The sequence below is a fragment of the Triturus cristatus genome, chromosome 3_1, assembly GCF_964204655.1.
Source record: "Triturus cristatus chromosome 3_1, aTriCri1.1, whole genome shotgun sequence".
Lineage (NCBI taxonomy): Eukaryota > Metazoa > Chordata > Amphibia > Caudata > Salamandridae > Triturus > Triturus cristatus.
Window position 1 is genome coordinate 949,777,244 of NC_140583.1, and position 13,699 is coordinate 949,790,942.

Below are 13,699 nucleotides of genomic sequence, written 5' to 3' on the forward strand. Positions count from 1 at the left end.
GGCAGCCTATGGGGCTTGTCTGTCCACTCCTTCCTCTCTATCATTCCAGAGGCTTTTGCTGGTAGAGGCAGGGTTTTTTCCTATTAGGAGAAAAACTAGACAGGCAGTGCTGTTTGTGGATGTTGGTGGAATTCTAGTTGAAGTACTGGACAGTGTAGCCTGTGGGTAGAGGCTGCATTATCTGTCTTTAAATTAAATTCTCTCTTAAAGGTGTATGCAGGTCTGCATGATTTGTCACCTTTTAGAGATTATTTTTTATTGCTCCGGGGTCCGCGCACATGGGCGGGACTATTCACTAGATTATGACTATACACAGAGATCCCCTACTACAGAACCATATTTTGTGTATTTTTAAAAGTCTTCAATTCCATTTATTTATGTATTCCTGCTCCAGTTACCCATTACAGAACCAAGTCAGTATACCACCACTCAATCTGTAAACCAATGCCAACTGAAGCCATTTCACCCATATCCTTTGTATGTTCGTATCTGTGGTCTATTAAGCTTACACTCTGCTACTTCTACTTTAGTTAACTAGTGTTCGTGGAAATAAAATACTAACAGCAGACATAATATTGAACTACCGATAGTCGGGAATAGCAGTGGTAAACTCACTGTTCAGTTCTAAGGAATACTTAAGGTTAATATAACACAAACACTGTAAATAAGTCACAATGCAATTCTAACATGTCCAAGTCAGTGGGTGGGTCAGTTGATGCCCAGTGGGACACTGGAGAGAGTGGATGGAGGTACATTTGTCTTTTTTGTGTTATTGAGAATGACAGTTTTGCTAACAGATTGCTCTTAACCACACTTTTGGGAGGTCCAATGATTAGGTTACAGATAATCTTATAAACATATCTTAGATTTAAATGATGTCAAAACAGAGGTATGCCAGCAACAATACTTGGCAGTATACGACTATCAGTAATATTTAAAAACGTATTGTATATGAAACCAGAGGCACCTGAGCCATTGAAAAGTGATTTACATTTTTTTTCGGATTTACATAAATAAAATCAAAAAAGACAATAAAAAGACATGTAAACAGCAGAAGACTGATTGGTATTTAGCAAAGACTATCAAAACCAGACCGCAGTCTGCCAGTTTCACAGGAGAGAAAAACGATTACAAAGCTGTTCGCATTTCCCAGGTAGTCATTTGAGGTGGACATAACAGCAACTTGGGTGGACTAAAGAAAACAAAAAGGCATCCCGACTACATATGTGCAGATGCACTGTTTCGCTGGTATGCGCTAGAGTTAGAAACGGTAAGGGCACAGGTAATATTGGACTCTTTGTCCAAAGAACTCAGTAAAACTAAAATGACACCAAAGTATGCAGGGTGCAAAGATTTATTTCATAAACAAGAACATGAGTGGGACATTCAGTGCTAAATATGCATCTGAAAAAAGTTATTAGTATATTTTAAACATGTTTCAAACACTTGTGTGTTACAGGTAAAATTTTTCAACATTCCACATGTTTAAGCGCTTTGCGAATATGCTTAACATGTTTTGAGCATATTTTTAATTGTGATATTTTATAAGAAAATCACACATCCTTCTCTGATCAATGTAAATTTCCACTAACCTGCATCACGTCCCAGTCCTAGAAATTCAGACTAGAACATCAAACTTGAAGATTAAGGAAATATTAGCCAGATAATTTGTAAGTAACGGGCATTGTCAATGTCCTTCTAAATATAAGGAAAACATGTTGCCATAACAAGAGCAGTGCTAATAAGGACGTGTTTACAGTGTCAGAGGGGTGTGGCAGGGAAGCGGACCACTGCTGTGCGCCAGATTAGTTATCCCTCACGGTCTTACTGATACCCAAGTTATTGATTATGACCATGTTATGTTAAAAGAGTCAGAAACAGTGGTGCTTATAATAGGATACGTGCAAAGTTCAGTTATAAAGATAAGACTGTGAAAGGGCAGAAAACGGAAATGAATAGAGTAGGACTAGAGTAAAAATAGTAAACATTTACATGGCCAACTGGAACTTGAGATAATGCAGAAAATTTGTGGATATCCTTACTTACAAGGCAATGATAATTATTAGTGGAAAGTCAATTTTTTTAAATTATAATTTATCAACATGCTTCACTCCTTACCTTCGTATTTGAGATCCTATTGACATATTTCAAATGTTCAGAAAGGAATATGTTACCCTGTAAAGCATCGGTTCGTGGCATGTAGTGCTGTAGATTCACATGCTCTGAATACTACTGCCATCCAGTGTTCGTTCCGGAGTTGTGCAAGTTGTTTTTCTTCCAAGAAGTCTTTCAACTCACGAGGTAGCGTGACTTCTCTCTGTGGTAATGCGCATGGGCATCGACTCCATTGTTAGATTGCACTCCTTTCTCACCCGCCTGCGGCAAAGCAAAGTATATATAAGTAATGCGATGACTATGCTAAATATATAAATAATGAAAACTAGTGAGTGTAAGGAACTGCAATGGCCCAGGTGTGGCCCTGGTGTCCGTGGAGGAGGGTGGGTGCATGTGAATACAAAGCACTACATGCCTCAAACAGATGCTTACAGGGTCAGTAACGTATTACGTTCAATTGCATGTGTGACTGCACATGCTTTGCATAGACTGTAAAGCAAACCCTCCTTATAAGCGATGGCTAACCCCTGGGTGTTGCAGTGGTTTAGAAAAAGGGTATGTAGCACTGCCTGTCCTACATTGGCCTGTTGGCTTGCTAAAACATCCACACAATAATGTTTGGTGAAAGTGTGTGGTGTGGACATCTAGCTGCTTTTACATATGTCAGTTAAGGGAATACTTCCTAAAAAGCCCATGGTTGCTCCCTTTTCGCAAGTAGAGTCTGCTCTGGGAGGAACAGGTAAAGGTCTTTTCGCCTTCGCATAGCACGTCTGAATGCATTTTACCATCCATGTGGCTGATTTGGACATAGCTTTGCCTTTGAGGGGTGGGGAAAAGCAACAAAAAGTTGCTTAGACTTTCTGAAAGGTTTAGTTCTATCAATGTAGAACATAAGTGCTCTGTTAACATCTAATGTCTGAAAAGCTCTTTCCACAACATAATCAGGTTGAGGGAAAGAAAACAGTCAGTTCAATGGATTGGTTGAGGTGAAATTGAGAACTACCTTAGGTTGGAATTTAGGGTTGGTGCGGAGAGCCACCTTGTCTTTGTGTATTTGGACGAATGGTTCTTCTAAGGTTAGAGTCTGGAGCTCACCAACACGTCTGAGTGAAGTTATGGAGACTAAAAATGCAATTTCCCTAGATAGGAATTAAAGAGGGCACGAGTATAGGGGTTCAAAAGGAGGACCAATGAGTCTTGAGTACTACATTAAGGTTCCATGAAAGTGCAGGAGGAATCCCGGGTGGAATAACACGTTTAAGTCCTTCCATAAAGACTTTGATGACTGGGATTTTGAAAAGCAAAGGGTGTTGTCTAATATGGATATAGGCAGTCATAGCAGTTAGATGCAAGTGTATAGAAGTGAATGCTAAATCAGCCTTCTGTAATTGAAGTAGATAGCAGATACTGTCTTATACTTGAGCTGTGAAAGGGCCAATTTGCTATGAGTGGCAGTACCAAACAAAATGTTTCCATTTTGCTGCATTGCAGATCCTAGTGTTAAGTGTATATGCTTCCTTAAGAATGTCCATACATTCTGCTGGTAAGTTAAGATAACCAAACTATGACCTCAAGAGCCAGATTTCTAGGTTGAGAATTTTGGGATCTGGGTGTCCGATTTTACCAGGCGGCAGCTACTAGGATCACGCTTCGGGAACTCTACCTGAGCTTCTGAACCAGAAATGGAAGAGGGAGAGGCAGAAAAGCATAGGCAAATATCTTTGACCAACTCATCCATAGTGCATTGCCCTTGGATAGTGGGTACCTGGAGGCTAAGTTTGGGCATTTTGCGTTTTCTGCTGTGACGAACAGTCTAGTTGAGGGAGCACCCACTTTTGGATGTTGAGTAGGACTTGTGGGTGGAGCTCCCAATCGTGGACTTGTTGCTGCATCCTGCTGAGCAGGTCTGCAAAGCTGTTGACAAGGAAAATCCGGATTCAATCAGAGAATTCAAAAAATTCAGGCAATACTGCCCCAGTTTCAAACCAACCAACAACTCACAGTGAGGATGGTCATGTGCATGTTAGAGATGATAGCTTCCTGCATTTCCATAGTTACCCATGCAATATTAGATATGCGTCCATTACAGGAATATGTAGCTCGTCAGTGGTCTCAGTCACAGGGTCAGTTGACAGATCTAGTGTTGATATACTATTTTTTTTTTGAATCCCTAACCTCTGAGGCGGAAGCTGGAGGAGAAAACTTGTGAAATTTTTAAAATTGTTGATTCTTTGTCTGTGTTTTAAATCACTTGCACTCTTACCTGTGCTATCTTCTGGGCTGAAGCGCCTAGCAGGATCCTTACAAACCAGCGGATTTAGCGCTGTTTGGGACATTATTCTGTCAGGGACGCCATCGCTGCACACGCGAGGCCACGCCCACCTTACAGGCCACGCCCACACCCTCTCACTTCAAATGTGCCTCCCACGCAAGCGCAGCGGACGAGCGCAGCGGGAGCGCCGTCTGCGCGCCGAAGGCGCGCCTAAGGCAAGCCCGTCTGCGCCCGTCCGCGACCAGCCAGGACCCGGGGCCACAAACCCTGGCTCCCATCCTACCCAGAGCAGGACCTACAGCTCGGCGGCCTTATACAGCATAGGTAGGACTGCCACTCCCCAGTGCTCCCATATCTATGCTCCCGCAGAGCTACCCGCCCGATGTTCGGGGTGCAAACACTCCTTCCGCAAATCCCCGTCGGCCGCGGCACAAACGTACCGCATGTACGCGCTAAATTGCCGCTCCTTACCAAAACATAGCACACAGATTGCCATGCTGCTCGAGGAGCAAAAGCCAGACGCGGTTTTCCTGACAGAAACGTGGCTCACTGCTCACTCTGAGGCAGATGTGGTTCAAGCCTTACCCGTAGGCTACCATATCCTTAGATTGGATAGACCGGTAGGGAGAGGCGGAGGTCTGGCGATCATATTGAAGAACCAGTACCGATGCCGTACTACAGCAGAAACTATCTCTGAGTGCGAGAGTGTAGCATTCTGCATAGAGTTCAACGCAAATAGCTCTTTCTCCGGCACCCTGATCTACCGCCCCCCTGAGCCTGTAAAAGTGTTCCATAGGTCTCTTCCAGAAATTATAGCGGAAAGAATTCTTTCTTCGGCCAACCACACGATCCTAGGGGACCTTAATCTCCATTTTAATTCCCCCTCAGACCACATTGCTCAGGAATTACTAGATGATCTGGAAGCTCTCCAACTGTCCCAACTGGTTGCAGCCCCGACCCATGACAAAAGGCAATTTACTTGACCCTATATTTAGTAACTGCCTGGATCTAACTGTTGATCAACCCACCCCCCTTCCATGGTCAGACCATTTTTTGGTCCCGTTTACCTGGGTCACACACAAAACCCCCCAATTACCTTCCCAAGTCACCACCAGGAGGAACTGGTCAAAACTCCCTTTGGAGTCCTGGCTGCATAACCTGGACTCCACTCGCCCGTCACCCTGCCTAGACCCCAATGTGGCAAACGTCAACTATGAAAGTTGGATCACCCACTCGCTAGACTCGATCCTCCCGCTTCGTAGATCCTCCTCGAAGAGACTACAGAAATCTGCCCCCTGGTTCTCCGACTCTCTAAGACAGCTAAAACGCCTTTGTAGGCAACGAGAGAGAGCCTGGCGTTTAGACTTCCTCCCAGATAAAAAGGCTTCCTACAAAGAGGCGATCAAAACCTACAGAGAAGGGATCAGAACGGCCCAGGCAACCCACTACTCTGAGAAAATACTAGAAGCGAAATCAAAGCCCAAAGAAATTTTCCAAATTATAAAGCAATGTTCCAGTGCCAACACGGCACCCCCTCCTAACAAAACCCAGGACCAATGCAACAAGCTTGCAGATTTCTTTCACAACAAAGTTCTAAAAATTTACTCTACCTTCCCAACTGCAGCCACAACCCCGGATGTGATTAATCCACCCCCCCTAGACCACCTCTTCACCCAGACCAGCCTTCCCTCGAGCACTTCCCTCCTCTGGACCTCGACACTTTAAGCAAAGTGGCACGACAAGTCAAGTCGGGCTCTCCTTGTGATCCTGCTCCTCCAGAAGTCCTGATGCAGGCAAGCAAAGCCACCCTGCCTGTAATCCTGGATCTTCTAAACACGTCCATATCCGCTTGCTCTGTCCCCACAGCTTGGAAGCAGGCCATGGTACGGGCGCTGTTGAAGAAACCCAGCCTAGACCCAGATGACCACTCCAGCTACCGCCCCATCTCACTTCTCCCTTGGGCTAGCAAGGTGTTAGAGAAGTATATAAATGCGCAGCTGGTCCAGTTCCTGGAGGACCACTCTCTATTACACACATCCCAGACAGGCTTCAGACCGAAGCATGGCACGGAAACCGCCTTGTTAGCGGTCACCGAAGAAACTAGAAGGATACTGGACCAGGGAGGATCAGTGGCAGTGATCCTCCTTGATCTAAGTGCCGCCTTCGATACGGTCAGCTATACCACCTTGCTGGACCGTCTCCATAACATCGGAGTTTCAGGTGACGCTTTAAGGTGGTTTGACTCCTTTCTGTCTGGGAGGTCGTTTCAGATCTTCGACGGTGAGACAGTGTCCTCTAGCAAACCCCTGAGCTGCGGAGTACCACAGGGCTCCTCCCTGAGCCCTGTATTGTTCAACGTGTACATGAGGCCGCTGGCGGGTGTTGTCGTACCGTATGGCATTAAAATCGTGTCATACGCCGACGACACCCAGCTTGTGGTCTCGCTGGCCACTGAGAACAACAGGCATTCCCCAGCCGATCTGCTAAAATGCCTAGAGGACGTTAAGGGATGGATGACCAACTCCTCCCTAAAACTAAACGGAGAAAAGACAGAGCTCATGCTCCTAGGCCCAACCTCTCCTGTGCCTTTCACCTCCTTGTGGCCCAGTGCACTGCCCCCCCCCCCATCCCTAAGGAAAGTGTTAAAAGCCTGGGAGTGTGGCTGGACAACAAACTCCTTCTCCACCCAGGCCACAAAACTGTCCGCCACATGTTTTGGCCTACTTAGAATCTTGAGGAAGGTTCTCCCGCTACTTCCCCTAGAGGCCAAAAAGGTGGCTGTACAAGGTCTCATCCAGTCTCGCCTGGACTCGAACAATGCCCTATACGTGGGGGCACCTGAGATGACCCTCCGAAAATTACAGGTTGTGCAAAACTGTGCAGCACGTTCCCTGCTGAAAATTTCGCGCACCCAGTCGGCCAGACCTGCTCTAAAAAGTCTCCACTGGTTGCCAGTGAGGCAGAGAGTGGCCTTCAAGGCGCTGTGCTTGGCGCACCGCGCCTTCTGGAAAACGGGCCCAGCCATTAACAACGACCTTGTCATCCCCTACCACCCTAACAGGAACCTTCGGTCGACGGAGGCGTTCCTCGCCGTTGTTCCCAGAGTGAAGCGAGCCAGGTCTGGGGGTAGGCTGTTCTCTTTGAATACCGCCAGGCTCTGGAATGCTCTCCCCCTCTCACTCCGGTCCAACACAGACCTCCTCTTATTCCGTAAAAACTTACACTGCTGTTTGCTAAATCCTGTGTACCTTAGCTCCTCTTCCCGTCACTTCTCTGTTTCAACTCAGCGCTTGGACGCCTACGGGCAGCAACCGCGCTTAACAAATATTTTTACAATTACAATTACAATACTGCCACACTCACCGTTCTCTGCAATGGTGGAACAACACCAACCTGTTGAAGGGGTGACCTTTTCCTGACCCTGCTCCCCACATCTCATGACTGACGCATCCCAGATGGGATGGGGTGCTCACCTTCAAGACCTCACAGTGCAGGGCCTATGGGATGCCAAGCACCAGTCTCTCCACATCAACTAACTGAAGCTTCAAGCTGATCATCTAGCATTGAAAGCATTCCTACCTCACCTGACTCACAAGTTTGTCCTAGTTCATATGGATGGGTGGTCATAGTAGTAGTCCAGAAGAATGGCAAGCCGACAGAGCATTGCAACTCATTCTGCCTGATTTTCTTACTCAACACTGAGGTGAAAATCCTGCCCACCAGATTCCTGCAAGTCATCACGCCCCAGTGGCTGCAGTCAGGGTGAACAGAGTGCTGTCCTTGGAGTTCCCCAAGGGTAGAGGCACAAGGTAGAGCTGTCCCCTGTCCCCTCTCCTGTTCGCCCTCACTATAGAGTAATTAGCATATGCGGTCAGCGACCATCCCAGGATCCATGGCTTTAGGTTGATGGGAGAGACCACAGTGGAAGCGAAGATTTAGCTTTACGCAGACAATATACTTCTTCACATTACAGAACCATCGTTGTCCCTCCCTTTAACTTTCCAACTGTTTGAGGACTATGGGAGCTACTCCAGTTATCAAATTGGACACATAGGTCCTTCTGCAGAGTGGGATAGATGTGCCCTTACTCTCTCGTCACCGTAAGCGTACAGCACTTGGTTTTAAATACTTGGGTATATTCATGACACTGGAGAGGGAACTCTGCTTTGAGCGAAACCTTGGGAGGGTGGTGCGAGCCTGCCAAGAAGAAATTGAGAGGTGGCGAGGGCTGCCCCTCACATCGATGGGGAGAGCAGCCATGTTTAAAATGATCTGACTATTCAAACTGTTATATGCTTTGCAGAACACGTACTAACAGATCTCTCCTAAGATCTTCGCCATGATTGAGAGGACATGCAGATTTTGTTGTGGGATGGTAAGCACCCCAAAACTGCCTTAAAAACTCTACAACTTAACCAATACAATGGCAGATTTGGTCTGCCTGACAAACTGGCCTTCTATTGGGCGGCCCACCTCATCAATGTTAATTATTGACTATTTGTCCCTCTGTACCACTCAACCGTTAGGCTGGACCAGGTGCAAGGGGGGAGCAGTCATGCCTACTCTATCTCTACGGGGGCAGCGGCAGTCAGCGTCTCTTCCCAGCCACCCAGATCACACTAGTGGCCTAGGCTAAAGTCATGAAAATCATTGGCTGGCACGGTAAACCTATGAGAAAAAAACGCTCTTGTGGGATGGGCGCCGACCTCCTGAAATACGAAAATTGTGGAGATTTGAAGCCTGGGACCTAGTCGGGATTTCCAAGGTAGAGGATCTAATTGAGAGTGGCAACATCATGCCGTTCTTCTCGCTTCAATAGGAGCACAGGATGAATGAAAACCAATTCCTAAAATAAGCATAAGTAAGGCATGCATGGAGGGCTGAGGGGCTCCCTGGTGATGGTATCCTGGACTATGCCCCAGCAAAAGGACGGCTCCAAGCGGAGGAGTTGGGGTAAGGGTGCGATTTCCCTAACGTACAAAACCCTTAATAATAGCATGCCAGATACCCTACATAAGCTGCGGGGGAAATGGATGGGGAAGATGGAGGATACTGATCGGGAGGCAGCCCTGATGCACTAGAGGGAGGTAGCAATTAATGCACGGGTATGTTTAGTCCAATTCAAAATACTACATAAAGTGTAGTTAGGAGTGCTCTGACGTGTGCGAGTGTGCTGTGGCCAGGTGTATTGATGTCTATGACTTGGTGTTTACTTTTGATATTGAATTTGTACCGACCGACGGGTGTCTGGAGAGGGGATGAGATGGCTGTTCATGGTTGTTGTTACTACTGTGCAGTTACTGGCATTGGACTCCAGATTTGCTGTATGATGCTTTTATTTCATACTGCTGCAATGTTATGAAAATAAAATAAAAGTTGTCTGAGAGTTGGCATGCTTGCGTGCTGTGGTGGTTACTAGGGAGGCCAGCAGTAACTGTCCTTTAACGTAAACAGGATGCAGGTTTGCATTTTTTATCTATCCTAGGCATTACAGCTCCAGCCCTATTAGGGTCATTAAACATGTCATCAGTATGCCTAAGCATGCCTTTTAACATGGACAGGTATTGGGTAGCCCTATTTGTGATGGAAAGTGTCTCGAAGAAAAGTAGTCTTCTAAAGGCTCTTTATGGAGCACCACATTATGAAGTGCAGCAGCCCTTGCAACAACCTCCTGGTAAGAGGTAGTATCTTCAGAAGAAGGGAGCGCAGGATAAAGATCAGGATCCGTGTCAGCAGGAGGGTCCATGTCATAGGTGTCCCAGGGGTCATTCCCTGTGGCCCCCCCCAGTATCCGACTGTGGATAACCTTGTGGTGAGTCTTATAGTAGCTCTCCTGTAGGAGATAGTGGTGAAGGAGAGTGTGGTAGTGGGGGAGGTGAGGGTGAAGGTGGTGTAGTTGGCATGGGAGGTGTAAGGGGTGGAGGGCTGGTAGCCTTCTCCATAGTCTACTCTTAGGAGGGACTGGCATGTCTAAAGTCTCTTCAAAGGTAAGCTTCTTCTTAGGTGGTGGAGGAGAGGAAGCTGTGGCCAGAATTCATCCGGTATCCACCTGGATATTAATTTTCTTCTGGCGTGTGTCCAATCTTTCTAGCAACTTATGCAGGATTGGCTCCACCTGTGGTTCGGGACCGGGCTTGGAGCTCAGATTTCTCCAGCTTCGGTTCTGAAGCTTTCGGCTTCGAGGAGGAATGTGCACTCTGTGTCGAGGTGGATGATGTCAACTGCCAGCTCGGCACCGAAGACCGACCCAATGCATGTTACTGGTTTCGGTCTGAGGAAGCCAAAGTAGGTGGTTTCAGCTTCACATGTGCTTTCGGCGCCCAGCCCGAAGGCGGGGGGGTCTGAAGAGGTTTTTCGGTGCTGACCATGGCTAGACAGTAGTGGTGGCCCAGGGACTTGGGATTCTGAGACCAGAAGTGCTAAATGTTTTTTGGCAGGATTTGACTGGTGGACATGAGCAGGGGAATCCGTACTCACAGGCTGCTGAGCTGTCACCTTCGAGCTCGGAGCTGGAACTTTAATCAACGGAGAAAGCTCCCTCCTCGTCGGACAATGGCTGCTCCTGGGCATGCTCCTACTGAATAGGTCAGGAGTGTCGTCGGTGGCTCTGTAGGACCTCTTGAAGAAATGAACTCTATGATCGCTAAGAGTCTTTTTGGAGAGGAATGACTTGCGCAGACCGCTTTCTTGTGCTTAGGGGACAAGCACAAGTTGCACACAGAGTTTTGATCTGAGTGAGGATTCATCGCATGACAACGAGGGCAGAACTGAAACGGCGTGCCTTCCATTACCAGTGGAGGATTTTTGGGAAGCCTGGTAACAATGTGGAAGGTAGGTGCCGAAGGGCATTGCCCCAATGAGGATTCGGTCAAACGGAGTCAAACAGGAGGAGTTTTTGTAGGATGCGTAGCTGGCGAAGTGCAAACAAGAAAAATATTGTTGAAGATAGCGAAAAGAACCGAAGAACCAAACTGAAATGGAGTTGTAAAACGAAGCAAAGGCACGTACGTCTGCATCAGACGGTGAAGAATAAACAAATTAACAATGGACTTGATGCCCATGTGCTTTACCACCGAGAGAAGGAGTTACACTCCTCGCGACTCAAAAGACTTCTTCAAAGAACAACAACTTGCACAACTCCAGACCCAACACTAGATAGCACGACTATGCAAAGCACTGCTTTCTAAAATGCTCATGAACAAAAAGTAAAACATGTTTTTAAATTCAAAGTATCCTCATTCACCCTCTAAAACCTGGAAAAAATAATCTACTGGATATCTATTTTCACAATTCCGTGAAAACGTCAGTCATTTTTATTAAAGACTATAGAAAATATCATTGAAGTTCTGGGAAGGTCCCTCACCCATTTAACTAGCCAAAGATATTAATCAAATCGGAGACCAAATAGCCGAGTAAGAAATAGGATGTTTGACACATTTACATAACGTCAGGCATCAGATTTGATTCATGTATTTGGCCAGTTAAATGGGTGGGGACAGCAATGGCTTGGGAGACAAATATGCTAGTCTCAATGCATGTACTAAAACAGATACACACAGTTCTATCATAAAAAGAAATGTTTATAATGAATATACATAGTAGGTGTCCAGCAGCAAAAACATGTTAAGCATTTCAAAAGGAGTTTGAACTGTGAAAATTTGCATTTTTCTTCCGGCAATATATTATGTTGTCTGGAGGTGGGTAAATGCATTTCTTCGGTCAAAAGAAGCAGTACTGAGCACAAAAGGAAGAAGTTAAGTGCATTAAATTTATATCCTGAAAATAGGTGAAACATCCACAGTCTCTGGAAGATTCTGGAGGTATGAAACAGGAATTCATAACACAAAAGAGTGCGGTATAACTATAGATGCCTCAGACATGAAAATATATCTTAATACATTGTCTTACCATTTTGTGATTACTTTGGGACCTTCACACCCTATTCGGAGAATCATTCTGGTGTTCCACATTGTATAAAATGTATTCTTATATAGGGGAGGAAACCGGTTACCTTCTACAGGTAAATATAGACAATTTATACTATTATATACTATTTCTATAAACTGGGCGGACTGTATTATTTATTGTTTTGCATCGAGCAAAGTCATACTACTCACAACTGTGTCAGCCTCTATCTTGCTTGAGTAGATCACATGCTATACTTTCATTGCAAATGATACCAACCTCACTTGTGCAGGAAATTAAAGTATAAATCCTTGATGCTGTAACAAACACAGTGAGAACTACATGGTAAAGGAGAAGAAGATTGCTCTGGGGGTCTTACCTGCTAGCCCGGAGTTGAAGATAACTGTTGGGGAGAATGTTCCTGGAAGAGGCGGAGCACCAGGTGGTGGTGGCGGTGGGGGCGGGGGCGTAGGTGCAGTTGGTGCTGCTTCTGCAGCTGGACCTGGAAGCGGAGGGGCCGGCGGTGGAGGAGGAGGCGGTGGTGGAGGCGGTGGAGGTGGCGGCATGGTTTCTGACATTGGTCCATTAAGCACTAGCAAAGAATATATACATTATCAGCTATCAGAGAACAAGCATATATTGATACCACTCTACTTTACTTTGAATGTCTTGCATAGATACACAAACCCAGATCCATACATATTCAGCCCACAACCCATTTCTCTCCATCAGCTTTCACAGATTAAGGGTAAGAGTCACAAAGATTTTGTACAAATATTAGAAACCTATGAATCGCAGATTTCTGCATATTATTGTGTAAATTTATGAGTGTTGGGTGCTTACAAAGAGCCCCAGGAGCATACATAAAAGTCGAGCAAGTCATAATTTTCCATGCACACTCCAGTTTTTCCATGCGAACCCTTGAGGAAAGACTACAAAACAGACAATGTGCTTGAGCATGGCTAGCAGAAAAGTGCTGTTCAACATTATTTTGCTTTGATTTTTATTCTTCCCATGGAAACTCTGTTACTCTGCTAATAACCAGTTACCTACAACCATATAAAATATCATGGTGTCCACTTCCCCATCAAACTCCAGAAAGGAACTTTTTCCTGCCTTTACAGAGTAATTTTACTTGCATTTCCAGGGTAGAAAGCAATCTGCAAGATGTTTGGAAATATTCCCAACCTTATGATTGTGTGGTTTTTCACTGGCTTCCACAGTGCCACCTCTACCATATACTAGTCTTATTCCCACTGCTTTTGCCTGTCATTAAAGTACTTTGGAACCCTACCACACTGGCAGATAGTTTGTAGTGCTAGGCTACGTTTACAGGAGTAAAGTCTACTGATCAAGCTTCTGAAAATCAATAGCTTAAGTCCACTTCTTTGGGCGATAGCCCAGTTC

The 13,699-nt window shown here is 45.8% G+C and overlaps 1 protein-coding gene across 1 annotated transcript in view; it reads right to left on the bottom strand.

Annotated features, from left to right (window-relative positions):
- The window catches only part of FMNL2 (formin like 2), a 136,577-nt gene that overhangs the window by 52,503 nt on the left and 70,375 nt on the right, over nt 1-13,699 (bottom strand). The window contains exon 11 of the mRNA XM_085646226.1: nt 12,672-12,884. Coding sequence (XP_085502352.1) covers nt 12,672-12,884 — 213 coding nt within the window. The remainder of the gene's footprint in view (nt 1-12,671; nt 12,885-13,699) is intronic.